At 39.4% G+C, this 27,087-nt stretch overlaps 2 protein-coding genes across 4 annotated transcripts in view; one reads left to right on the forward strand and one right to left on the reverse strand.

Moving 5' to 3' along the window:
- The window catches only part of CCNK (cyclin K), a 71,332-nt gene extending 69,240 nt beyond the window's left edge, over window positions 1-2,092 (reverse strand). Inside the window, exon 1 of one of the 3 annotated variants that reach the window (XM_053697482.1) lies at window positions 1,981-2,092. The gene's annotated coding sequence lies outside the window, so the exon portion shown is untranslated. The remainder of the gene's footprint in view (window positions 1-1,980) is intronic. The other 2 variants (XM_053697483.1, XM_053697481.1) reach the window with 2 other exon arrangements.
- Window positions 2,093-2,321: 229 nt separating this feature from the next.
- Window positions 2,322-27,087, forward strand: part of SETD3 (SET domain containing 3, actin histidine methyltransferase) — a 400,546-nt gene continuing 375,780 nt past the window's right edge. The window contains exons 1-4 of the mRNA XM_053697484.1: window positions 2,322-2,474; window positions 10,688-10,801; window positions 14,705-14,797; window positions 24,855-25,003. Coding sequence (XP_053553459.1) covers window positions 10,699-10,801; window positions 14,705-14,797; window positions 24,855-25,003 — 345 coding nt within the window. The 5' untranslated portion in view covers window positions 2,322-2,474; window positions 10,688-10,698. The remainder of the gene's footprint in view (window positions 2,475-10,687; window positions 10,802-14,704; window positions 14,798-24,854; window positions 25,004-27,087) is intronic.

Below are 27,087 nucleotides of genomic sequence, written 5' to 3' on the forward strand. Positions count from 1 at the left end.
AATTAAATTAGCTAAATGGCTCTGAAAGGAGCCTTTGGTTTTTTAAAAAATTACAACAACACAAATTAACCCCTAAAAAAATTCACAGACAGCAAAAATGTACAGCTATGCTAATGCCAGTGATGTATAGCGATCACTGGCAAGCTAGGGGTTAAATACTATTTAAATTAAATTAAATTAGCTAAATGGCTCTGAAAGGAGCGTTTAGGTTTTTAAAAAATTACAACAAAAATTAACCCCTAAAAAATGCACAGACAGCAAAAAATTACAGCTATGCTAATGCCAGTGATGTATAGCGATCACTGGCAAGCTAGGGGTTAAATAGTCTTTAAATTAAATTAAATTAGCTAAATGGCTCTGAAAGGAGCCTTTGAGTTTTTACAAAAAAATACAACAACAAAAATTAACCCCTAAAAAAATGCACAGACAGCAAAAAAAAGTGCAGCTGTGCTACTGCCAGTGATTTATAGTGATCACTGGCAAGCTAGGGGTTAATGGCTCTGAAAAGAGCCTTTGGATTTTAAATTTTTTAACAAATAAAAGAAATAAATCTCTCTCTGCTAAAATACAGGTCTCTCTCTTTCTCCAACAAAATGGCAAGTGAGGAGAGGGAGGGAGATCCACACTGATCAGAGTCAATATTTACAAATATTGACATGATCAGACAAATGGGGTATTTTATTATTATTTTTTTTTTTCTAAGAAGGCTCAGATTGGGTGACCCTAGCTTGCCCCTATGGTGAGACAGGCTAGGGACACCCCCAGATGCCCCATGATGCACCGGGCATCGCCATTTTGGAAGCCTCATGGGGGAGGGGGGGGGGAGCTATATGTGGGCTTTATTATTTTATATATTATATTTTTTTTTTACATTTTTACTTTGATTTATATACTAACTAAGTGCCTCGACCCACCGAGGCACTTAGCACACTAGCAGAGCATCGGAAGCGTGTCCGATCGCTTCCGATGCTCTGCTGCACTGCCGGGCTCCACGTGGAGCAAAACCGGAAGTGATCACTCAAGGGGGAGTGATCGCTCCGGTCCCGGCACTCCGTAACAGCACTGCAGGGATGCCCAGACATCGAGGCATCCCTGCAGTACTGTAATAGTGCCTGGAAGCGATCTTGATCGCTTCCAGCACTCACTTTAGCCGAGGACGTGCAGGGTACGTCGTCAGGCGTTAACTGCCTTTTTTTTTCAGACGTACCCTGCACGTCCTCGGTCACTAAGGGGTTAAAAATAACTTTCAGAATTCAGAGAGAGAATTCCATTAACTTACAAAAATCAATTTACTTCCATTATCAATCTGAGCAGTATATTTGTATCTTTATATGAGCACTTTCTGAGGTACCAGCTCCTACAGAGCATGTGCAAGAGTTCACTGTATATAATTATATCAGTCTGTGATTGGCTGACATGGGAATACAGGGGTCAGGAACATCCACTACATTATGTTGCTTTAGTTTTTTTTTATTTATAATAGTTGATTATACAAATGTCCTTTAAAATAAAATGTGAAGCATTATATGAAAGCAACAATGCACTTACTGGGAGATAAACACACCTGGTGAGCAAATGACAAGATGTGAATAGACACCAATCCGCAGCTAGCTCCCAGCAGTGTGTTACTGCCCCCCTACCTAGGTATGATTTTAAACATTTAATAACAGAAGGAAATTGAAAAGCCCCTTTAAATGACACGCTCTGACACATGACAGTTTCATTGTGACTTCCATGTCCCCATCACTACCATGCAACACGTCCAACACTAGCCCTGTTACATTTGATCTTTCCTCCCACAGCCAGAGGGACTCAAATCTTGAAGCAAGAAGCGGTATTGACTGTATTAGTTCCCAGCCAGTCCCACGCTGAGAGCCAATGAGATTACTTAGTGACAACAAGTTGTGCCCCAGTAGCGGAGCTCTCACACAACTAACCCGCCGGTTCCCGTATCACTTTTACCACAGGCAGACTACATACCAGTTTGTTCCCAGAGACTAAGTGCGAGATCTGCTCACTACAAACCGGGACCACTTCCTCACTAACAGCAACGTACAGCTGCCTCCGCCATCTTGGGAAGTGACCCAACAACTCAACGTCTGAAGCCAGTGCCACGCCCCCTTCTAAGTCACAAAAAAGGAAAAAACCCAAAACAAACCAATGCCTGTTTAATACGTCACTGTATGGGCGGGTAAAAAGTTGCTGTGCTGCAACTCAACCTCAGTAGAGAAGTCTGCCCTGCCTGGGTAAAGGGCGGGGCTTATGTAGGAGTGGCAGATTTGATACTCAATAGAAGTTGTAGCTGCCAGACTGCTGGCCAATCGCTTTTCAGCGACGCACTCCGTTGGGAGATAGGTTAGGTTGTACCTGTCTTGTACGTTCTCACAGGTAGTGCTGGGTTTTTAATTCTGCCCGGGCCGGTAGCGGTGAGTGAAACCGTTAGTGTGAAAAAGCTGCGGTGGAGAGTGATAAAGGTACGTAACTATTCTCCTGTTTCTGGGCTTTAGTTACCCCATGGCTGCCCGAGAGACTTGCAATGATGAATTGCGTAGCAGTCTTCCTTACCTTCTGAGGGGTTAGACTACTTGTCTTCCATTTGAAGCCGATGTGTTTAAAACACCAGCAATAGCATCTTTAGACTGCATTAAGGGCCAGGTAAAGGGATGTGCACAAAGTAGTGTAGCCCTGTCTGGCATGTAAGGGGTTAAACTGCTTCACTGTGAAGCTGTGTATTCTATTTATAAAATTAGCACCCTTAAATGATATTCTGGTTGGGTTAATGAGTTGATGCAAAATGTCCCTCTAAACAAAATCCTGATTCATTCCTCCTATACACTATTTTATTTGTAGGAGAATGAATCAGCTCACAGTGTCAATTGAGATATATTATATATATATATATATATATATATATATATATATATATATATATATATATATATATAAATAATACTTTTTAAAACTGGCACAGGTATACTGGTTTTATCTCCACATCAATCTTCATACTCAGTTTCATACATTGAGGTGCAGTAGTTTTGGCTGTAGCTTTTACAAATATCCTTAGATGGTCATATGGGTAGCAACTGTTTTTCCCCCTCATGTTAAAGGACCATAGAGTGCTGAGGCCACACAACTTAGTATATTATATTAACACACTTTGCACTGTTTGCATTATAAGTTTTATAAAAACTGGCACCCACTGATCCACAAATCACTAGCATTTATCTTTAAACTAATGATCACTTTTTGATAGAGACAGTTTAGCCAAAGTCAGCCAAAATTCTACTAGTACTGTTGAAAAAGAAACGTGCTGCTGTTCATTTAAATATTATCAGAATACTTCTTTACTGCTCTTTATTATTTTCAACCCCTTAACGCTGTTGGGACGCTCCATGCTGTTAGGACATTATGGAACGTCCTATGTTATTCAGCCTCCTGCATAATCAGACTGAGGGGTGTGCCTAGCATAGTAGGCAGTCCCCAAGAATCCAATCCCAGTGTTGAAGTTACTTAATTGTGGTCACTATTACAAGACTTCATGATTCCTGCAAATGTTTACATTTTAACTTTGTTACGATCCTGAACATTTGTCCCCGTCATGAAGGGGCTAAACATCCCCCTTTAACTTAGAGGTAGATTTCTAAACTTGTAAATTCCCTTTCTGGTGCAAGCTCGCTCATGCAAGCCGGTAACTGTAGTTTAAAGGGACAGTCTACTAGAAAAGTTTTATTGTTTGAAAAGCTAGATTATCCCTTTATTACCCATTCCCCAGTGTTGTATAACAAACAGTGTTCTATTAATATACATTTTTACCTCCATGATTACCTTGTATCTAAGCCTCTGCAGACTGCCCCCTTATTTCAGTTGTTTTGACAGACTTGTATTTTAGCCAATCATTGCTTATTTATAAATAACTCCACAGGAGTGAGCATGTTATCTTTATGACAAACATGAAGTAGCAATGTCTAAAGGAAAAACTGTCAAATGCATTGAAATAAGAGGCGGCCTTCAAGGTCTTAGAAATCAGTTATGAGCCTACCTATGTTTAGCTTTCAACAAATTCAACAAAAGAATACCAAACGAACAAAGCAAATTTGACGATAAAAGTAGATTGTAAAGTTGTTTAAAATTGCACGTCCTATCTGAATCATAGTAGTTTCATTTTGACTTGACTGTCCCTTTAAGAAAGTCTGTACCTCTGCATCCTAACCTCTCCATCACCTCAGAGGAGACAGATTAAAGGGACATTAAACTACTGGATTTAATTACAGTAGCATAGTTACTACTCACCATGCTATTGTTTTTCCATCTGTGCCCACAACTCTCTTTAACCTTTTAACACCATTATGACGTTTTATTCCGTCCTATTGGCACTAAAGCCCGGCACGGACGGAATGAAACGTCTTAGCCGGTTGGCTCTCCTGACGCCAACGGCGCTTTCAGGATGTGATCGCGGTCTGGAGGGCGTACCTAGCGTCATAGGGACGCCCCCCTGACCGGATCCCATTATTGAAAACTCATGATTGCGGGATTTCAATTTGTCTACAACGTTGTTCCGATGTAGACAAATTTACCTTGTCATCAAAGGGTTAAAGCCCTTATCATATTTTTACACATTACAGAGTCAAGCGCTGCGCCTTTGTACTGGGCTCCACCATCTTGTAGCATGCATATTGTTGCATTCTGGTTCAAAGATCAGTGACGTTTCTGGCTTTTTCATCGCTGTACTTTGTGTTAACTTGAACAATAGAAAAAGTAAGCTTTACATTTTTTTTTTCCAGTTGATTTACACAGTCTAAAAGTTACATAACATATATAAATAAAGACCTCATACATAATATAGATCAATACAGCTACTGCAAAAATGTGCAGCTCCCGCTCTGTATTGCGCATTCCAAACTGAAGTGCGCAATGTGGCTTGTCAAGACGACCTGTGAATGTGCAGTGGGTACGAGAATTTTTAAACTTCAAGATGGCGGCGCCCTTTGTGAAAGTGCAGAACGTTTCTAATCAGCACTTGTAGAGGTTAAAATAAGAGAACAGATTTGAAGGCGGCTGCAGGCATAGGAGGAAAAACAATAACTGTGAGTAGTCCATGCTGCTGTCGTTTTACTAAGCAGTTTAATGACCCTTTAAAATCAACCCAGACTGATCTGACCGCGGTGATTGGCAGGCCCTGCTCCTGAGTGACTGCTTGCGTGAGAGCAGGGAGCGGCATGGAACAAGTGTCCACTCATGCAACAATCTATAAGGGCAGAAAATGTTGTCTGCTTTAATTCCTAGGTGTACAGATTTCCTATCTGTGAACTTTGTCCATCTGGAGAAAGATATATTTTGTCCCTTTGTGCATTTGTTTAAAGAGACAAAAACATGAAAAACAAGACAAATACTGTTATATGTCAGCAATAGTGTAATAATAAAATGTCTTGTGTGTTAAACCCCTCTGCAAGGGTCATTGACTCTTTAGGTCCCAGTATTGCATTGCTGCTATGGAGCTTATGGCTAACGTCCTCAGTGTAGCATGTTGTAGGGTTAGTTTCTGAAGTCTTAAAGTATACAATCCAGCTGCACTAGTGCATTTTGACTATCAAGCTGAGCGTTCGCTTTGTGTTTAACTACTTTGTGGGAAGTAAAGCACATAGTTGGGGTGAGTATTAGTCCCAGAACAAAGTTCCCTTGATGCTTAAGAGCAGTCTATTTTGTACTCTACAAAGAAGAAAACCTAGTTTACAGAATTTCCTTTTTGGCCCCTCTAGGGAGTATGGAACAAGCACAATGTCTACATAAAAGCAAGAGTTATTTAAAAGGGCAGTACAGTCAAATACATCTTTCTGTTGATCAGAAACCATGTTTGTTTATTTCACCTGATATCTAGTTCAGCTATGGAACTGAGAAACACTGATTAAGATGGAGTGCATGAAATGTTTAAACTACTTTACAATTTAATTCTATTAATTGATTTGCTTCCATTGGCTGCACATATATGCCTCTTGTCATTGGCTCACTCTGTTCAACTAGCTCCCATTATTGCATTGCTGCTCATTCGACAAAAAATACCAAGAGAATATAGCAAATTTTGATAATGAAAGGAAATTAGAAAGTTGTTTAAAAGTATATGCTGTATCTGAACATTTTAGGTTGCTGGTCCTTTTTTTTTTTTTTTTTTTTAAAGAAAGGAAATAACGTATCTGTAGTTTTTGCAGAGATCTAATTGCTGCCTTATCTAGAGAAGTTATATTGGTACGAAGTTTTCATTTGACAATCAGTGGCATGGCCTGAGAGCGAATTATTGGTTGGGTGAATAACGTTTAAAGGGATACTGATACCATTTTTTTTTTCTTTCATGATTCAGATAGAACATGCAATTTTAAGCAACTTTCTAATTGACTCCTATAAATGTTTATTTGTTCTTTTGCTATCTTTATTTGAAAAAGCAGGAATGTAAAGCTTACAAGCTGTCCCATATTTGGTTCAGCACCTGGGTATTGATTGGTGGTTAAATTTAACCACCAATCAGCAAGCACTATCCAGGGTGCTGAACCAAAAATGGATTTTCAAATAAAGATGCCAAGAGAACGAAGAAAAATTGATAATAGGAGTACATTAGAAAGTTGTTGAAAATTGCTGCTCTATTTAAATCATGAAAGAAAAAAGTTGGGTTCAGTATCCCTTTAATGACTGCAAACTTGTGTTTAACCCCTTAACGACCAACGACGTATGGGGTACGTCCTGCAAAAAAATGCAGTTAATGACCAAGGACGTACCCCATACGTCGTTGGTCTTTGAAAGCAGTGGAAGCGATCCTGATAGCTTCCAGCTGCTTTCATGTTATTGCAGTGATGCCTCAATATTGAGGCATCCTGCAATAACTGTTTTTAGCCATCCGATGCAGAGAGAGCCACTCTGTGGCCCTCTCTGCATCGGCTATCGATGGCCGTTATCGTTGGTGGGTGGGAGCTCATCCAGGGAGGCGGGTGGGCAGTCATTGGTGGAGGAGGGGGGAGGGATCTTATGCGGGTGCGTGCGCGTGCACGAGAGCCATGCACGCGCGTGCACGAGAGCCGTGCACGCATGCACGGGCGCGCGTGTGCACGTGAGATCTGTTTCAGCATCAATATGCTGTAGATCTGGAGGGTGGGAGAGAGGACTGGGGAGGGTGGGATTTGAAAATCAATGCATCTGGGAGAGGGTGGGGGGTTGGATGTTGAGGGGGGGGCAGCTACACTACAGAAATAAAGAACATTTTTAATAAAATAAAAAAATTAAAATGCAATATTATTTTTCAAACTGGGTAAATAAAGGCAGAGGGGGGGGGTTAAAGAGCTGTTTGGGGGGGGATCAGGGAGGTTGGGGGCTAAGGGGGGTCCTACACAGCAGACACATTTTTTTATTTTTTTTTTAAAACCTAAAACCCCCCGAAAAACTTTTATTTTAGTACTGGCAGACTTTCTGCCAGTACTTAAGATGGCGGGGACAATTGTCGGGTGGGGGAGGGAAGGGAGCTGTTTGGGAGGGATCAGGGGGTGGGATGTGTCAGGTGGGAGGCTGATCTCTACACTAAAGCTAAAATTAACCCTGCAAGCTCCCTACAAGCTACCTAATTAACTCCTTCACTGCTAGACATAATATACGTGTGATGCGCAGCGGCATTTAGCGACCTTCTAACTACCAAAAAGCAACGCCAAAGACATATATGTCTGCTATTTCTGAACAAAGGGGATCCCAGAGAAGCATTTACAACAATTTGTGCCATAATTGCACAAGCTGTTTATAAATAATTTCAGTGAGAAACCTAAAATTGTGAAATATTTAAAGTTTTTTTTAATTTGATCGCATTTGACGGTGAAATGGTGACATGAAATATACCAAAATGGGCCTAGATCAATACTTGGGGTTGTTTACTACACTACACTAAAGCTAAAATTAACCCTACAAGCTCCCTACATGCTCCCTAATTAACCCCTTCACTGCTGCGCATAATACACGTGTGGTGCGCAGTGGCATTTAGCGGCCTTCAAATTACCAAAAAGCAACGTAAAAGCCATATATGTCTGCTATTTCTGAACAAAGGGGATCCCAGAGAAGCATTTAAAACCATTTGTGCAATAATTGCACAAGCTGTTTGTAAATAATTTCAGTGAGAAACCTAAAGTTTGTGAAAAAATTTGTGAAAAAGTGAACATTTTTTTTTATTTGATCGCATTTGGCGGTGAAATGGTGGCATGAAATATACCAAAATGGGCCTAGATCAATACTTTGGGATGTCTTCTAAAAATATATATATACATGTCAAGGGATATTCAGGGATTCCTGAAAGATATCAGTGTCCCAATGTAACTAGCGCTAATTTTGAAAAAAAGTGGTTTGGAAATAGCAAAGTGCTACTTTTATTTAGTGCCCTATAACTTGCAAAAAAAGCAAAGAACATGTAAACATTGGGTATTTCTAAACTCAGGACAAAATTTAGAAACTATTTAGCATGGGTGTTTTTTGGTGGTTGTAGATGTGCAACAGATTTTGGGGGTCAAATTTTGAAAAAAAATGTTTTTTTTCCATTTTTTCCTCTTATTTTATAATTTTTTTAATAGTAAATTATAAGATATGATGAAAATAATGGTATCCTTAGAAAGTCCATTTAATGGCGAGAAAAACGGTATATAATATGTGTGGGTACAGTAAATGAGTAAGAGGAAAATTACAGCTAAACACAAACACCGCAGAAATGTAAAAATAGCCTTGGTCCCAAACGGTCAACAAATGGAAAAGTGCTCTGGTCACTAAGGGGTTAATTAACTAGCAAGAAGTTTACAAAAGATCAGTAAAAGTATCAAAGTGAGAAAATGCAGCAATGGAATTGCATTTTAATTATAAGAGGAAATCTTTTATATAGTAGCAACACATTTAAAGGACAATTTTAATCCCTTTACAATTTAGTTATTTCTTTCATGATTCAGATATGATTGTTATAATTTCTTGTGCACCAACAGATTCCTCAGTGCTATATAGGGGAGGGTACAATACAAAAGACAACACAGGGAAGCCAGACTGGTATGGAGGGATTACAAGAGAGACCTCACAATCTAAGTGTTAGTAGGAGACAAAAGGTGAGGGAAGTATTTGTATTTATACAAATAGGAATTCTAGGAACCAGGGAACTACATGTATTAAACCTTTCACGCTATTAGGACGTTCCATTCCATCCTAACAGAGCTGGGCTTTAACACCCTTAGGAAGGCATGGAACGTCCTACCTTATATGGTGTCCTGCCGCCTCCCTCTTTGACACAAGCAGGAATCTCAGCGTAGGCAGTCCCCCATGATCCAATCTCGTCCTTGGAATCGTGATCGCATTGATGATTGTGTTATTTCAGTTATACAGCAAGTGTTTTTTTATTTGAACTTTGTTCCAATCTAAATACTTGCATCCTGGCATGAAGGGGTTAAATGGAAGCAAAATGTGTTGTCTATATAGAATAACATATCAACCAAATCTAAACATATGTAAAACAAACTGTCTTGTTTGCTTCAATTGTTTTTCAAAGCATAGCACCACCCAACACTAAGGAGGAGCCAATCTGGGCATGGCTCTGGAAAAGACAAGCCTAGCCACTGTCATTATTTTAGGTTAAACTGCATTGTTATAAAAGTAATTTAGGGAAAGATATGTAACAGGGTTAGCCACAAAAATCTGCAGGGTGTATTTCCACCTACCTCTAAGATTATTAAATCCACAATTTTCAGTTTTAAATGACATAAAAAGGGTTCAAAACAAATATTGAAGTATATTGTAAAGTTGTTTTTACTATTCATATCTAAAGATGTTTGCTGTCACTTTTAATATGTACTTCTGACACATCGTGCTTTTTTTTTTTTTTTTTTAAGGGAATGTTAATTATAAAAGTGGTCTTTCCTTAATGTGTTTACAATGATCATTTACCAGATGCAGAGTTTAAAACATATGGGAAATTGATTCTTTAGGTATATTTTGGCACAATAAATTGCAGTATCTAATTGAAATCGCAACCCAATCAAATGAACTGAGTTTGCAGGGAGAGCTTATCTTGTTAGTCTATATCTATACTTGCACACAATCATCCTTACCTTTTACCTCTCTATGCACATTAAGACCGTTATTTAGAGAGAACAGTGGAAAATGGACATTATATTACCTCTCTGTCCGACCCCCCACTGGAAGCTTGAATTCCTCTAAACGTTGTTTACACAGCTTTTCTATAACCATTGACATTTACTGCATCAGTGTGGATACACTAGACAAAATCCGCTTTATTAAATGACAAAATAAAGGTAAAAGTCCTAGGGATGAAACAAATGCTGGTAATGTCTACCACCAGCAGCAATTGACTATTTTTGAACCTGTATTTCTTTTTGTGAAAGAGCAACACTCTAAGATCTGTGCAAATCCAGTTACACTTTCACAAGAATAAATCAGATTCTCAAGATGGCCGCTGCCATTTTCAGCATTCATTTCATAACGAATGTTCCGAATACAAATCCATAAAAGGCGCTGTTTGTAAACAATATAATAAGCAGTTTAAATGGATCCACTATCTCTTTAAATATTTTATTGAGGTGGCTTTGTGAAAACTGTAAAAAAAAAAAAAGCATTGTGTGCACTGAATCAATGTTTTTGTTTTTTTTTCTCTCAATTTATTGTGTTCTTGTTTCAGCCATCATAAAAATGGGCAAGAAGAGCAGAGTAAAAACCCAGAAGTCGGGGAGTGGAGCTGCAGCTGCAGTCTCGCCAAAAGAAATAATGAATCTGATTACGGAGTTATTGCAAAGTGAGTGCTCATTTTGTAATGGAAATATATTTATTTATTTTTTATAAATTTTAAATTAAAATAAAAAATTGATGGTAGCAGTGTTTTCTATAGAAAATGTTGCCAGCCGACTGTCATTTTTTTAAAATGTATTTATAACTGTCACTTAAAGGGATATGAAACCCAAAAATGTTCTTTTGCGATTCAGACAGAACATTCCATTTTAAGAAAAGTTTCCAATTTACTTTTATCAACTTAGCTTTGTTCTTTTTATGTTATCTGTTTGGAAGAGATACCTAGGTAACATAGTAACATAGTAGATAAGGTTGAAAAAAGACTGAAGTCCATCGAGTTCAACCTATACAAATCTAAAATACTTACAAAAAGCTCCAGTTAAGCTTAAATAACCCCATTAAAATGTGACCCATTTAATACTAGCAATCATATCCATGAATTTTGTTTATATACAGAAATTTATCCAGACTATTTTTAAATGTATCTATGGTATTGGCATTCACTACCTCCTTTGGTAATGAGTTCCACAATTTTATTGCTCTTACAGTGAAAAAACGTTTCCGTTGCAGGAGATTAAATCTCCTTTCCTCCAACCTTAAATTATGACCTCTTGTCAGAAACAATTTTCTTGGAATAAAAAGAGCTTCTGCCATCTCTGTATATGGGCCTTGAATATATTTATATAAAGTAATCATGTCACCTCTCAAGCGCCTTTTTTCTAAAGAGAACAGACCCAGTTTGGCTAGCCTCTCCTCATAGGTTAATTTCTCCAATCCCCTTATTAGCTTTGTGGCCCTTCTCTGAACTTTTTCTAGTTCTGCAATATCTTTTTTAGCAATCGGTCCCCAGAACTGCACTCCAAACTCAAGGTGAGGTCTTACCAGGGCTTTATATAATGACAGAATTATGCTTTCCTCCCTTGAATCAATGCCTCTTTTAATACATGCTAGTATCTTATTAGCCTTTGAAGCCGCTGCCCTGCATTGTGCACTCATCTTTAGCTTGTTATCTATTACTACTCCCAAATCCCTTTCCTCCTGTGTTTGGCTAAGTCTTGTCCCATTTAAAAAATACATAGCCTGCTTATTTTTACTTCCAAAATGTAGAACCTTACATTTTTCCGTATTAAATCTCATTTTCCATTCACTTGCCCATAGTTCTAATTTTAGCAAATCCCTTTGCAAAGAGAGTTCATCCTGCTCTGACCTAATGACCTTACTTAACTTAGTATCATCTGCAAAAATAGAGATGTCGCTATTTAATCCTTGCTCCAAGTCATTTATAAAAATATTAAAAAGAACAGGGCCCAGTACTGATCCCTGGGGGACGCCACTGATTACCTTTGTCCAATCTGAGTATGATCCATTTACTGCTACTCGTTGCTCCCTATCTTTTATCCAGTTATTTATCCATGAGCTAACATTTTCAGCTATTCCCAGTCCCTTAATTTTGTGCATTAATCTCTCATGTGGCACTGTATCAAATGCCTTTGCAAAATCTAAGTATATCACATCAACTGATTCCCCTTTATCTATATTTTTACTTACTTCCTCGTAGAATCTAATTAGATTAGTTTGACATGATCTATTTCTCCTAAAGCCATGCTGATTAGAACTCATAATCTTGTTTACACGAATATGATCATCAATATAATCCCTTATAATCCCTTCAAATATCTTCCCCACTATTGATGTCAGACTAACTGGTCTATAGCTTCCTGGATCATCCCTGCTTCCCTTTTTGAAGAGTGGCACCACATCAGCTTTACGCCAATCCTGGGGTACCATGCCTGAGGATAATGAGTCTTGAAAAATTAAGAGTAAAGGTTTGTCTATAACAGTGCTAAGTTCACTTAACACCCTTGGGTGTATTCCATCTGGGCCTGGAGTTTTATTTACCTTAATAAGGTAGGCAGCTAGAACACTATATTGCAGGGAATAGTGCTACCATCTAATGCTCTTGCAAATGGATGCAAATAGTACTTGGGAAGTAGATAGGTTTTTTTTGATTCCTGCAGGGAACCCTCCGTATCGCAAAAGTAAATCGATAGAAATGATTGCACTGAATGAATTTTGATTTTGCCCTGGAATGAGCTTTACCTAGCAGCAATCAAAAATATTATCTACTACTGATGAGTTCTAATAAGAACAAAACAGCTGTATAGTGGTGATTTTTGTATTTGCTGCACTCACCCCATTAGTGGACCATTGTGTGTTAACAAAGTATTTGAAGCAAAAAGGCTGAGATGTTGCATATCTTACCCAGAATCCTCTTGTGCATTGGTAACAATATGTATGGAGTTTTACTGGTAAAGGCAAGCGGGAATACTTGCCTAGATGTGCTAATTGCCTGTGCAATAATTTCTATTGAATCATGCAAGAAATATTTTGGTTTTATGTCCCTTTAATGTTAAAGGAATATAAAAGCGCAAAAGGCAAATGCCCTGTGTTCAGATCATGTTCTTATTGCACTTTTGCTTATGTAAAGTATAACTATGGGACGATCGCAATCTTTTAGAAAAATGTATCTGAATTTGAGCAGAAAAACGCCATTAAAGGGTAATGAAACCCAATTTTTTTCTTTGATGATCCATATAGAGCAGTGATTTGCAACCTTTTTTTTGCCGTGGCACACTTTTGTACATTAAAAAAATCCTGTGGCACACCACGATCCCAACATTTTAGAAAATCACACATTGTAGCCTAATACAGGATAGATATATATATATATATATATATATATATATATATATATATATATATATATATATATATATATATATATATATATATCTATCTATCTATCTATCTATCTCTATCATATTGACATTCATTCACAAACAATCATGATTGTCTGTGAATGAATGTCAATGTAATGTTTGTAAATGATGCCTGATGAACCTGTCACATATCTCACGAAATTTAAACATTTGAAAGAGGGACACCCCCGCACTGTTGTCAGTCTGCCGCGGCACACCTGAGGATCTCTCACGGCACACTGGTTGAAAAACACTGATATAGAGAATGCAATTTTTTTTTAAACCACTTTATAATTTACTTCATAGCATCAGAGAAAAGTGACTACTCCAAATAAGGAGAGTCAAAAGTCTAGGATATAGCACACTTGCACAATAAAGATTAAGGGACTAACTTCTGCAAAAAAGAAAACACGCTTTAATACATAGCAGTTAAAGGGACACTGAACCAAAAAATAAAATATATTGTGATTCAGATAGAGCATGCAACTTTCTAATTTACTCCTATTAGCATTTTTCTTTGCACAAAAAACTCGGCCATAACTACAAGGCATCAACCCAAATACACTGCATATATGAACACACTAGCTGAATAGAGAGGAGCCCACAAAAGGCATATCAACGGGTATGACCGATGTTAAAGCGTCTTCCAACCCCCCCGGTCAATTACTGTTTACCTGTATCCCTTACGCTTAGGCTCCACATTTGTAACCACTTATAGTGAAATGCTTCAGTGGGTGATCCTGTTCATGGGGGGATACCATGTATGGTAAAGCTGAACACCTTTTTATATTTTTTCTAATTTACTTCTGTTTTCAAATTTGCTTCATTTTCTTTTTATCCTTTGTTGAAAAATAAACATGTAGTCTCAGGAGCTCTTAAACAAATGATATCAAGAGAACAAATGCAATTTGATATTAAATTTTAGGTTGATATTTTTACTCCTAAAGTAGTGAAGGGTTTAAAGTTTTGTATGAAGAAAAAACAAAGCAGAATTTAAACATTGCTTTGTTAATGTGTTTTCTTTGTTTTTGCTGCATCAGAAGCTTATGGTGTTTTTGAGTATTTCAGAAGAGTGCAAATCTGTAATAAAATTTGATGTGATCTCTTGAAATTTAAGCTACTAATATTTCACATTTTTTTTTTATTTTCAGAGTGCAGTAACCCAAACTCCATTCCTGGGAGAGAGTGGGAAGAGTACATTCAAATCCGGAATCTTGTTGAAAAAATTCGCAAAAAACAAAAAGGTAAATAGATTTGCACACACCGTGCACTCTCCTAAACACATTTATTTCAAAATAACTAAAGACCCAGCACAGATTTACCAAAAGAGGTGAAACAATCAGACATTTCACACAGTTCAGGCTGCTTTCTCAATGAGATTAGATTTGCATACTTTTTTTTTGTCTTTAATAATTATTTACATGTAATATAAATTGCAGAATGTTTAAATGAACATTAACCCCTTAATGACCACAGCACTTTTCCATTTTCTGTCCGTTTGGGACCAAGGCTATTTTACATTTTTGCTGTGTTTAGCTGTAATTTTCCTCTTATTCATTTAATGTACCCACACATATTATTATATACTGTTTTTCTTGCCATTAAATGGACTTTCTAAAGATACCATTATTTTCATCATATCTTATAATTTGCTATAATTTTGTTTATAAAATATGAGGAAAAAAATGGAAAAAAACACACTTTTTCTAACTTTTACCCCCAAAATCTGTTACACATCTACAACCACCAAAAAACACCCATGCTAAATAGTTTCTAAATTTTGTTCTGAGTTTACAAATACCCAATGTTTACATGTTCTTTGCTTTTTTTTGCAAGTTATAGGGCAATAAATACAAGTAGCACTTTGCTATTTCCAAACTTTTTTTTTTTTCAAAATTAACGCTAGTTACATTGGTACACCGATAACTTTCAGGAATCCCTGAATATCCCTTGACGTGTGTGTATGTATGTATGTGTATATGTGTGTGTGTGTGTGTGTGTATATATATATATATATATATAATCTCTCTATATCTCTCTCTATCTCTTGTAAGGTGTATCCAGTCCACGGACCATCCATTACTTGTGGGATATTCTCATTCCCAACAGGAAGTTGCAAGAGGACCCACACCAAAGCTGTTATATAGCTCCTCCCCTTCCTACCATACCCAGTCATTCTCTTGCAACTCTCAACGCGCATGGAGGTAGTAAGAGGAGAGTGGTGAAAAATAGTTAGTTTATTTTCTTCAATCAAACGTTTGTTATTTTAAATAGTACCGGAGTTGTGCTATTTTTTCTCAGGCAGAGATAGAGGAAGAATCTGCCTGAGTTTTCTATGATCTTAGCAGGTTGTAACTAAGATCCATTGCTGTTCTCACATATGTCTGAGGAGTGAGGTAACTTCAGAGGGAGAATGGCGTGCAGTTTATTCTGCTATCAGGTATGTGCAGTTATAATTTTTTCTAGGATTGGAAATGCTAGAAAATGCTGCTGATTCCTGATAAATGTAAGTTAAGCCTGAATACAGTGATTTAATAACGACTGGTATCATGCTTACTCTCGGGGGTAATACCCTTATAGATATGCTATATAAAACGTTTGCTGGCATGTTTAATCGTTTTTTATATATGCTTGGTGATAAAACTTATTGGGGCCTAATTTTTTCCACATGGCTGGCTTTATTTTTGCTTAGAAACAGTTTTCCTGGGGCCTTCCACTGTTGTAATATGAGTGGGAGGGGCCTATTTTAGCGCTTTTTTGCACAGTTAAATTTACAGACTGAGACATCCAGTTTTCCTCAGAAGTTCCCTGAATGCTACAGGACATCTCTAAAGAGCCTAAAAACGTTTATTGGGGAAGGTAGGAGCCACTGTAGAGCTGTGGCAGTTTGCTGTGACTGTTAAAAATGTTGTTTTTTTGATCCGTTTTTTGAACTAAGGGGTTAATCATCCATTTGCAAGTGGGTGCAATGCTCTCTTAGCCTATTACATACACTGTTAAAATTTTGTTTGTGTAACTGCCTTTTTTCACTGTTTTTCAAATTTTGACAAAATTTGTTTCTCTTAAAGGCACAGTACAGTTTTTTATATTTGCTTGTTAACTTGAATTAAAGTGTTTTCCAAGCTTGCTAGTCTCATTTTTAGTCTGTATAAACATGTCTGACATAGAGGAAACTCCTTGTTCATTATGTTTAAAAGCCATGGTGGAACCCCCTCTTAGAATGTGTACCAAATGTACTGATTTCTCTTTAAGCAATAAAGATCATATTTTGTCTTTAAAATTTTTTATCACCAGAGGAATCTGACGAGGGGGAAGTTATGCCGACTAACTCTCCCCACGTGTCAGACCCTTTGACTCCCGCACAAGGGACTCACGCTGAAATGGCGCCAAGTACATAAAGGGCACCTATAGCGTTTACTTTACAAGACATGGCGGCAGTCATGGATAATACACTGTCAGCGGTATTAACCAGACTACCTGAACTTAGAGGTAAGCGAGATAGCTCTGGGGTGAGACAACGGATCTAGTGGGGGGCAGATTTCACTTTTCGCCCAGGCGTGGGCAAGAGATGTTCAGGATCCCTGGGCGTTGGAAATTATATCCCAGGGATATCTTCTGGACTTCAAAGCTTCTCCCCCAAAAGGGAGATTTCACCTTTCACAATTATCTGCAAACCAGATAAAGAGAGAGGCATTCTTACACTGTGTACGAGACCTAGTTATGGGAGTGATCCATCAAGTTCCAAAAGAGGAACAAGGACAGGGTTTTTACTCAAATCTGTTTGTGGTTCCCAAAAAAGAGGGAACATTCAGACCAATTTTGGATCTAAAGATCTTAAACAAATTCCTCGGGGGTTCCATCATTCAAGATGGAAACTATCCGTACCATCCTGCCTATGATCCAGGAGGGTCAATATATTACAGTGGATCTAAAGGATGCTTATCTTCACATTCCGATACACAAAGATCATCATCATCATCGGTTTCTCAGGTTTGCCTTTCTAGACAGGCATTACCAGTTTGTAGCTCTTCCCTTTGGGTTAGCTACAGCCCCAAGAATCTTCACAAAGGTTCTAGGGTCCCTTCTGGCGGTCCTAAGGCCGCGGGGCATAGCAGTAGCCCCTTATTTAGACGACATCCTGATACAGGCGTCAAACTTCCAAATTGCCAAGTCTCATACGGACGTAGTACTGGCATTTCTGAGGTCGCATGGGAGTAAAGTGAACGAGGAAAAGAGTTCTCTATCCCCACTCACAAGAGTTTCCTTTCTAGGGACTCTGATAGATTCTGTAGAAATGAAAATTTACCTGACTGAGTCCAGGTTATCAAAGCTTCTAAATTCCTGCCGGGTTCTTCATTCCATTCCGCACCCTTCGGTGGCTCAGTGTATGGAAGTAATCGGCTTAATGGTAGCGGCAATGGACATAGTACCGTTTGCACGCTTACATCTCAGACCGCTGCAACTATGCATGCTCAGTCAGTGGAACAGGGATTACACAGATTTGTCCCCTCAACTGAATCTGGACCAAGAGACTAGGGATTCTCTGCTCTGGTGGCTATCTCGGGTCCATCTGTCCAAAGGTATGACCTTTCGCAGGCCAGATTGGACAATTGTAACAGATGCCAGCCTTCTAGGTTGGGGTGCAGTCTGGAATTCCCTGAAGGCTCAGGGATCGTGGACTCAGGAGTCTCTCCTTCCAATAAATATTCTGGAACTAAGAGCGATATTCAATGCTCTTCAGGCTTGGCCTCAGTTAGCAACTCTGAGGTACATCAGATTTCAGTCGGACAACATCACGACTGTGGCTTACATCAACCATCAAGAGGGAACAAGAAGTTCCCAATCGATGTTAGAAGTCTCAAAGATAATTCGCTGGGCGGAGATTCACTCCTGCCACCCATCAGCTATCCATATCTCAGGTGTAGAGAACTGGGAGGCGGATTTTCTAAGTCGACAGACTTTTCATCCGGGGGAGTGGGAACTCCACCCAGAGGTGTTTGCACAAGTGATTCATCGCTGGGGCAAACCAGAACTGGATCTCATAGCGTCTCGACAGAACGCCAAGCTTCCTTGTTACAGATCCAGGTCCAGGGACCCCAGGGCGACACTGATAGATGCTCTGGTCTTTCAACCTGGCTTATGTGTTTCCACCGTTTCCTCTGCTCCCTCGACTGATTGCCAAGATCAAGCAGGAGAGAGCATCAGTGATTTTAATAGCGCCTGCGTGACCACGCAGGACCTGGTATGCAGATCTAGTGGACATGTCATCCTTTCCACCATGGACTCTGCCTCTGAGACAGGACCTTCTACTTCAGGGTCCTTTCCACCATCCAAATCTAATTCTCTGAGACTGACTGCATGGAGATTGAACGCTTGATTTTATCAAAGCGTGGCTTCTCCGAGTCAGTCATTGATACCTTTTAATACAGGCACGAAAGCCTGTCACCAGGAAAATTTACCATAAAATATGGCGTAAATATCTTTATTGGTGTGAATCCAAGGGTTACTCATGGAGTAAGGTCAGGATTCCTAGGATATTATCTTTTCTCCAAGAAGGCTTGGAAAAAGGTTTGTCAGCTAGTTCCTTAAAGGGACAGATTTCTGCTCTGTCTATTCTTTTATACAAGCGTCTGGCAGATGTTCCAGACGTTCAGGCATTTTGTCAGGCTTTAGTCAGAATCAAGCCTGTGTTTAAACCTGTTGCTCCACCATGGAGCTTAAATTTGGTTCTTAAGGTTCTTCAAGGAATTCCGTTTGAACCTCTTCATTCCATAGATATCAAACTTTTATCTTGGAAAGTCCTTTTTTTTGGTAGCTATTTCCTCGGCTCGTAGAGTCTCAGAGTTATCTGCCTTACAATGTGATTCTCCTTATCTGATTTTTCATTCTGATAAGGTAGTCCTGCGTACCAAACCTGGGTTTTTACCTAAGGTGGTATCTAACAAGAATATCAATCAAGAGATTGTTGTTCCAACCTTGTGTCCTAATCCTTCTTTGAAGAAGGAACGTCTATTACATAATCTGGACGTGGTTCGTGCTTTAAAGTTTTACTTACAAGCTACTAAAGATTTTCGTCAAACATCTTCTTTGTTTGTTGTCTACTCTGGACAGAGGAGAGGCCAAAAGGCTTCGGCAACTTCTCTTTCTTTTTGGCTAAGGAGTATAATACGCTTAGCTTTTGAGACTGCTGGCCAGCAGCCTCCTGAAAGGATTACAGCTCATTCTACTAGAGCTGTGGCTTCCACACGGGCCTTTAAAAATGAGGCTTCTGTTGAACAGATTTACAAGGCAGCGACTTGGTCTTCGCTTCATACCTTTTCAAAATTCTATAAATTTGATACTTTTGCTTCTTCGGAGGCTATTTTTTGGGAGAAAGGTTTTACAGGCAGTGGTACCTGCCTTGTCCCTCCCTTCATCCGTGTACTTTAGCTTTGGTATTGGTATCCCACAAGTAATGGATGATCCGTGGACTGGATACACCTTACAAGAGAACACAATTTATGCTTACCTGATAAATTTATTTCTCTTGTGGTGTATCCAGTCCATGGCCCGCCCTGTCATTTTAAGGCAGGTATTTTTAAATTTAAACTACAGTCACCACTGCACCCTATGGTTTCTCCTTTCTCTGCTTGTTTTCAGTCGAATGACTGGATATGGTAGGAAGGGGAGGAGCTATATAACAGCTTTGCTGTGGGTCCTCTTGCAACTTCCTGTTGGGAATGAGAATATCCCACAAGTAATGGATGATCTGTGGACTGGATACACCACAAGATAAATTTATCAGGTAAGCATAAATTGTGTTATAATCTCTATATGTGTGTGTTTGTGTATATTTCATCCTTTCTTATGGGATATCGCCTCCTGGTCAGCAGGAGGAGGCAAAGAGCTCCACAGCAGAGCTGCATAAATAGCTCCTCCATCCCCTCCCAACCCAGTCATTCTCTTTGCCTGTGTTAGTGATAGGAAGAGGTAAAGTGATGTGTTAGTTTAGATTCTTCAATCAAGAGTTTATTATTTTTAAAATGGTGCCAAAGTGTGCTATTTTGCTATAGGGTGTAGCCTAGACCAGATCATTCTCTTCGGTACAAAAAAAGAGAATCATTTGATGACTTTAAGGCAATGGGAACTTGTGGGACATAATTCTCACTGCGCCTCCCAGATACTGTTGCTGCCCTAACCTAGAAAAATCTGAGGGATATTTCTCAGTGTTTTCTTTTAATCCACAGGGCCATGTGAAGAAATGGGACTTCACACACCTGGGAGCTGCCTTTGCTGTCGGGCAGAATGTGAGGTAAGTGCCGATTTTTATTCTGGGGTTAAATGAAAAAAGACTCAAGGGACGTGTTTCCGCAGACCCTCATGGGTGATGGTGACAACGGACGCCAGCCTACTAGGATGGGGTGCAGTCTGGAATTCCCTGAGGGCTCAGGGTGTGTGGACTCGGTTGGAGTCTCTCTAACTTCCCATCAATATTCTGGAGCTGAGAGCAATATTCAATGCACTTCAGGCTTGGCCTCAGTTGGCTTCGGCCAAATTCATCCGATTTCAGTCGGACAACATCACGACTGTGGCTTACATCAATCATCAGGGAGGAACAAGGACTTCCTTAGCGATGACAGAAGTATCCAAGATAATTTGGTGGGCGGAGGCTCACTCTTATCTGTCAGCAATCTACATCCCAGGAGTGGACAACTGGGAAGCGGATTTTTTGAGCAGACAGACGTTTCATCCGGGGGAATGGGAACTCCATCCGGAGGTCTTTGCCACCCTGATTCTCAGATGGGGCAGGCTGGAGCTAGATCTTATGGCGTCTCGTCAGAATGCCAAGCTCCCGAGATACGGATCCAGGTTCAGGGATCCTCAGGCCGAACTAATAGATGCCTTGGCAGTGCCTTGGTCGTTCAACCTAGCTTATGTGTCTCCATTGTTTGCTCTCCTTCCCCGGGTGATTGCTCGGATCAAACAGGAGAGGGCTTCAGTGAATCTCATCGCTCCTGTGTGGCCTTGCAGGACTTGATATGCCGATCTGGTGGACATGTCCTCTCTGCCACCGTGGAAGCTTCAATTGAGGCAGGACCTTCTCATTCAGGGACCCTTCCATCATCCAAATCTCATTTCTCTACAGCTGACTGCTTGGAGATTGAACGCTTGATTTTATCTAAGCGAGGGTTCTCTGATTTGGTCATTGATACTTTGATTCAGGCACGTAAGCCTGTTACTAGAAAGATTTACCATAAGATATGGCGTAAATATCTTTATTGGTGCGAATCCAACAGTTACTCATGGAGTAAGATTAGGATTCCTAGGATTTTGTCCTTCCTCCAAGAAGGATTGGAGAAAGGGTTATCAGAAAGTTCCTTAAAGGGACAGATTTCTGCTTTATCTATTTTGCGACACAAACATCTGGCAGATATTCCGGATGTTCAATATTTTTGTCAGGCTCTGACTAGAATCAGGCCTGTGTTTAGAACTATTGCTCCTCCTTGGAGTTTGATTTTAGTTTTTAAGGTTCTTCAAGAGGTTCCGTTGGAACCTATGCATTCCATAGATATTAATTTATCTTGTGAAGTTTTTTTTTTTTTTTTGTCTCTTTCTTCTGCTCGCAGAGTTTCTGAGCTTTCAACATTACAATGTGATTATCCTTACCCAAACCTGGTTTTCTTCCTAAGGTTGTTTCCAACTAAAATATTAATCAGGAAATTATTGTTCCTTCACTGTGTCCTAATCCTTCTAAGAAGGAGCATCTGTTACATCACTTGGACGTGGTCTGTGCCCTGATGTTTTACTTGTTGTTTTTTCTGGAAAACGTAGGGGTCAGAAAGCTACGACTACCTCTTTCTTTTTGGCTGAAGAGTATCATCCGTTTTGCATATGAAACTACTGGACAGCAGCCTCCTGATAGAATTATGGTTCATTCTACTAGGGCTGTGGCTTCCTCATGGGCATTTAATTGATCAGCTCTTCACATTTTTTCCAAATTTTACAATTTGATACTTTTGCTTCTTCTGAGGCTGTTTTTGGGAGAAAGGTTCTTCAAGCAGTGGTGCCTTCCGTTTAGGTTCCTGTCTTGTCCCTCCCTTTCATCCGTGTCCTATAGCTTTGGTATTGTATCCCATAAGTAAGGATGAAATCCGTGGACTCGTCATATCTTGTAAAAGGAAATTTATGCTTACCTGATAAATTTATTTCTTTTACGATATGACGAGTCCACGGCCCACCCTGTTAATTTCTAAGACAGGTTTTTATTTTTGTTAAACTTCAGTCACCTCTGCTCCTTGACTTTTCCTTTCTCTTCCTAACTTCGGTCGAATGACTGGGTTGGGAGGGGAGGGAGGAGCTATTTATGCAGCTCTGCTGTGGTGCTCTTTGCCTCCTCCTTCTGACCAGTAGGCGATATCCCATAAGTAAGGATGAAATCCCTGGACTCGTCATATTGTAAAAGAAATACATTTATCAGGTAAGCATAAATGTCCTTTTTTTTTTTTTTTGAAGATAACCCATATGCCGCTGCTCACCACACGTGTATTATGCCCAGCAGTGAAGGGGTTAATTAGGGAGCTTGTAGGGTTAATTTTAGTTGTAGTGTAGTAGACAACCCCAAGTATTGATCTAGGCCCATCTTGGTATATTTCATGCCACCATTTCACCGCCAAATGCGATCAAATTTTAAAATAACGTTACATTTTTCACAATTTTAGGTTTCTCACTAAAATTATTTACAAACAACTTGTGCAATTATGGCACAAATGGTTGTAAATGCTTCTCTGGGCTCTCCTTTATTCAGAAATAGCAGACATATATATGGCTTTGGCGTTGCTTTTTGGTAATTAGGCCGCTAAATGCCGCTGCGCATCACACGTGTATTATAGCTAGCAGTGATGGGGTTAATTAGGGAGCTTGCAGGGTTAGCTTTAGTGTAGAGATCAGCCTCCCCCCTGATCCCTCCCAAACAGCTCTCTTCCCTCCCCCACCCCACAATTGTCCCCGCCATTTTAAGTACTGGCAGAAAGTCTGCCAGCACTAAAATAAAAGGTATATATTTTGTAAACATTTTTTAAAAGCATATTTACATATCCTGATGTGTAGTATCCCCCTCTGCCTTACTGGGAGCCATCTTGTGTATTGGCAGCTGTCTGCCAGTACCCAGTTTAGAATAAAATAATAATAAAGAAAATTTCTGTAGTGTAGCTTCCCCCACCCCCTCCCAGATCCCTAAGATCATTTTTTTTATTCATTCCCTCCCCCCTTTCTCCCACTTATTGACCAACATTTTTCTGTAGTGTAGCGGTTCCCACCCGCCCCCCTCTTACTGATAGTAACCATCGATGGCCGCCCACCCGCCTCCCAGACCTGCTCCCACCCACCAACGATACAGTCCATTGATGTCCGGTGCAGAGAGGGCCAGAGAGTGGCTCTCTCTGCACCGGAGGGGTAAGAAAGGTTATTGCAGGATGCCTCAATATCGAGGCATCACTGCAATAACCGGACCGACGCTGTACGTCCTCGAGCATTAACTGTATTTTTTTTTTTTAATGAAGTACGGCGTCGGTGATTAAGGGGTTAAACTGCTGGGCACATCTACAGTAAGAGGGTTACTGCCCCCCATTCTGTTCCTGCTTGCCGCTCCTGTCAAAGTCATTTTCATGTCTGACCCGCTTGGTCAAGCTCTGGACATAACTAGCCCCTATCATTTTGTTCCTTCTCTGATCACATCTACTGAGGCTAGTTTGGGATAGTTGGGGGAAACGCACCATTTTCAAAAAGGACAGAATTTGTTACTCATCATGCAATTTTTTTTTTTATTTTTTTTAAATATATATTTTATTTTAAATCACCCTGAAAACTGTAATCCGCTCCAAAAATGTAGGCCTGGATGTTAGCTTTTAATCAAACATATCAAGTTTGTCAAGAGAAAAACGTGATGCAGCACCCCTCTTCCCCCCCATGGTCAATTTGCATTTATGGGGAAAGACCTTGATACTTTACTCTTTAAGCGCAATAGGCATCGGGCAGCCGTTGTGTCCTGACTGGGAGTCAAAGAGACAAATTAAGTGTACATTTTGCTGTGTATATGAAAAATTGCAAATGCACCTTTATCAGGGATATTTCCCCCTCTTATCAATACGTTAAAAATTGTAGTGAATGCATGATTCTATCTAGGTTGTAGTATTTCCGGTGAATTTGTATCTGGCATAAATCTGTTGTACATTTGCTATTAAAAAATACTCTCAAACATTACATTTTAAAATCCCAAAGGAAAATATAGGCTGACCCTGTTTATTTTTTATCCCCTTAAAATAGGTTTATCTGTTGTATTTGATGGGGAAAGAAAAGATTATTTACCTGAGCTAATGGAATGGGCCAGAGAGAACGGCGCATCAGCAGAAGGGTTTCAATTGGCAGAGTATCCAGAAGAGGGATTTGGACTGAAAGCTACAAGAGAAATAAAAGTAAATTTTGATCAATAAAGATTCTAAGGTTCTTAAACTAATAATAAAATTATATATATATCTTTCACTCTCTTTCTCTCTTTCTTTCTCTTTCTCTTTCTCTTTCTCTCTTTCTTTCTCTCTTTCTTTCTCTCTTTCTTTCTTTCTCTTTCTCTCTTTCTTTCTTTCTCTTTCTCTCTTTCTCTCTCTTTCTCTCTCTTTCTCTCTCTTTCTCTCTCTTTCTCTCTCTTTCTCTCTCTTTCTCTCTCTTTCTCTCTCTTTCTCTCTCTTTCTCTCTCTTTCTCTCTCTTTCTCTCTCTTTCTCTCTCTTTCTCTCTCTTTCTCTCTCTTTCTCTCTCTTTCTCTCTCTTTCTCTCTCTTTCTCTCTCTTTCTCTCGTTCTCTTTCTCTCTCGACGGCGAGTGCTCTCTTTGGATTACCTACTCACACACTCTGATTTGTGCAATTTGAAATAGCTAACTGAAAAATATTAAACGAGCACTGCTAAACTGTCATACAAGAAAACATCTAACTAGACAAGAAGAAAGCTTTGGGTGGAGCATGGAGACCATTTTCAGCTGCTAACAAACAATGATGTCATGTTCTTCTTACAAGCTTATAGATGTGGTACCCACTACAAGATGCTTGTCTGGTGTGTAACAATAAGTAATGAAGAGTAAGTATTGGGTCTAGACTGTCCCTTTAATACAGGACAACACAAGAATCTAAATAATGTCGTCATATTTACATAGTTGTTATAATTAAAACTAAGCTAGGACATAAATATATTTAGACCTAAAACACTTGGAAGGCTTCATGCAAACAGTAGTTTAAGTTTTAATTTAAAGTATTTTCACTCTTCTATAGAGTTAGAAGCAACACATTTATACTAAGGCAAAATATTCAGCATTGGACTGAGAAGGGATGTGTAGGTTATATTTTCCAAGTCATAATTATTTACAAAGAGAAAATTCTGCTTCAGGCATTATTTTAATCCAAACTCACGATTTAATAGTCACATGGCAGACACCCGCTGATTCAATTTACCAAGAAGAAAAAACAATTTTGTTCCTGCACTGCTTACGGTTAATGTATAAACATCACATAAGTATATAATGTGCTCATAAGTTTACATATCCTGGCAGAATTTATGATTTCTTGGCCATTTTTCAGAGAATATGAATAACACAAAAACTTTTCTTTCACTCATGGTTACTGTTTGACTGAAGTCATTTATTATCAATCAACTGTGTTTACTCTTTTTAAGTCATAATGACAACAAAAAATACCCAAATGACCTTGATCAAAAGTTTACATAACCAGTTCTTAATACCGTGTATTGCCCCCTTTTAACATCAATGCCAGCTTGAAGTCTTTTGTGGTATTTGTGGATGATGCTCTTCTCAGATGGTAAAGCTGCCCAATGTTCCTGGCAAAAAGCCTTCAGTTCCTGTAAATTCTTGGACTGTCTTGAATGAACTGCACGTTTGAGATCTCACCAGAGTGGCTCAATGATATTGAGGTCAGGAGACTGAGATGGCCACTCCAGAACCTTCACTTTATTTTGCTGTAGCCAATGACAGGTCGACTTGGCCTTTTGTTTAGGATCATTGTCATGTTGGAATGTCCAAGTACGTCCCATGCGCAGCTTCTGGGCTGATGAATGCAAATTTTCCTCCAGTATTTTTTGATAACGTACTGCATTCATCTTGCCATCAATTCTGACCAAATTCCCTGTGCCTTTGTAGCTCACACATCCCCAAAACATCAGCAATCCACCTCTGTGTTTCACAGTAGGAATGGTGTGCCTTTCATCATAGGCCTTGTTGACTCCTCTCCAAATGTAGCGTTTATGGTTGTGGCCAAAAAAGCTCAATTTTTGTCTCATCACTCCAAATGACTTTGTGCCAGAAGGTTTGAGGCTTGTCTCTGTGCTGTTTGGCGTATTGTAAGAGGGATACTTTGTTGCATTTGCGTAGTAATGGATTTCTTCTGGCGACTCGACCATGCAGCCCATCTTTCTTCATGTGCCTCCTTATTGTGCATCTTGAAACTGCCACACCACATGTTTTCAGAGAGTCCTGTATTTCACCTAAAGTTATTTGT

The sequence above is a fragment of the Bombina bombina genome, chromosome 1 (genome assembly GCF_027579735.1).
Source record: "Bombina bombina isolate aBomBom1 chromosome 1, aBomBom1.pri, whole genome shotgun sequence".
In the NCBI taxonomy this organism is placed as follows: Eukaryota; Metazoa; Chordata; class Amphibia; order Anura; family Bombinatoridae; genus Bombina; species Bombina bombina.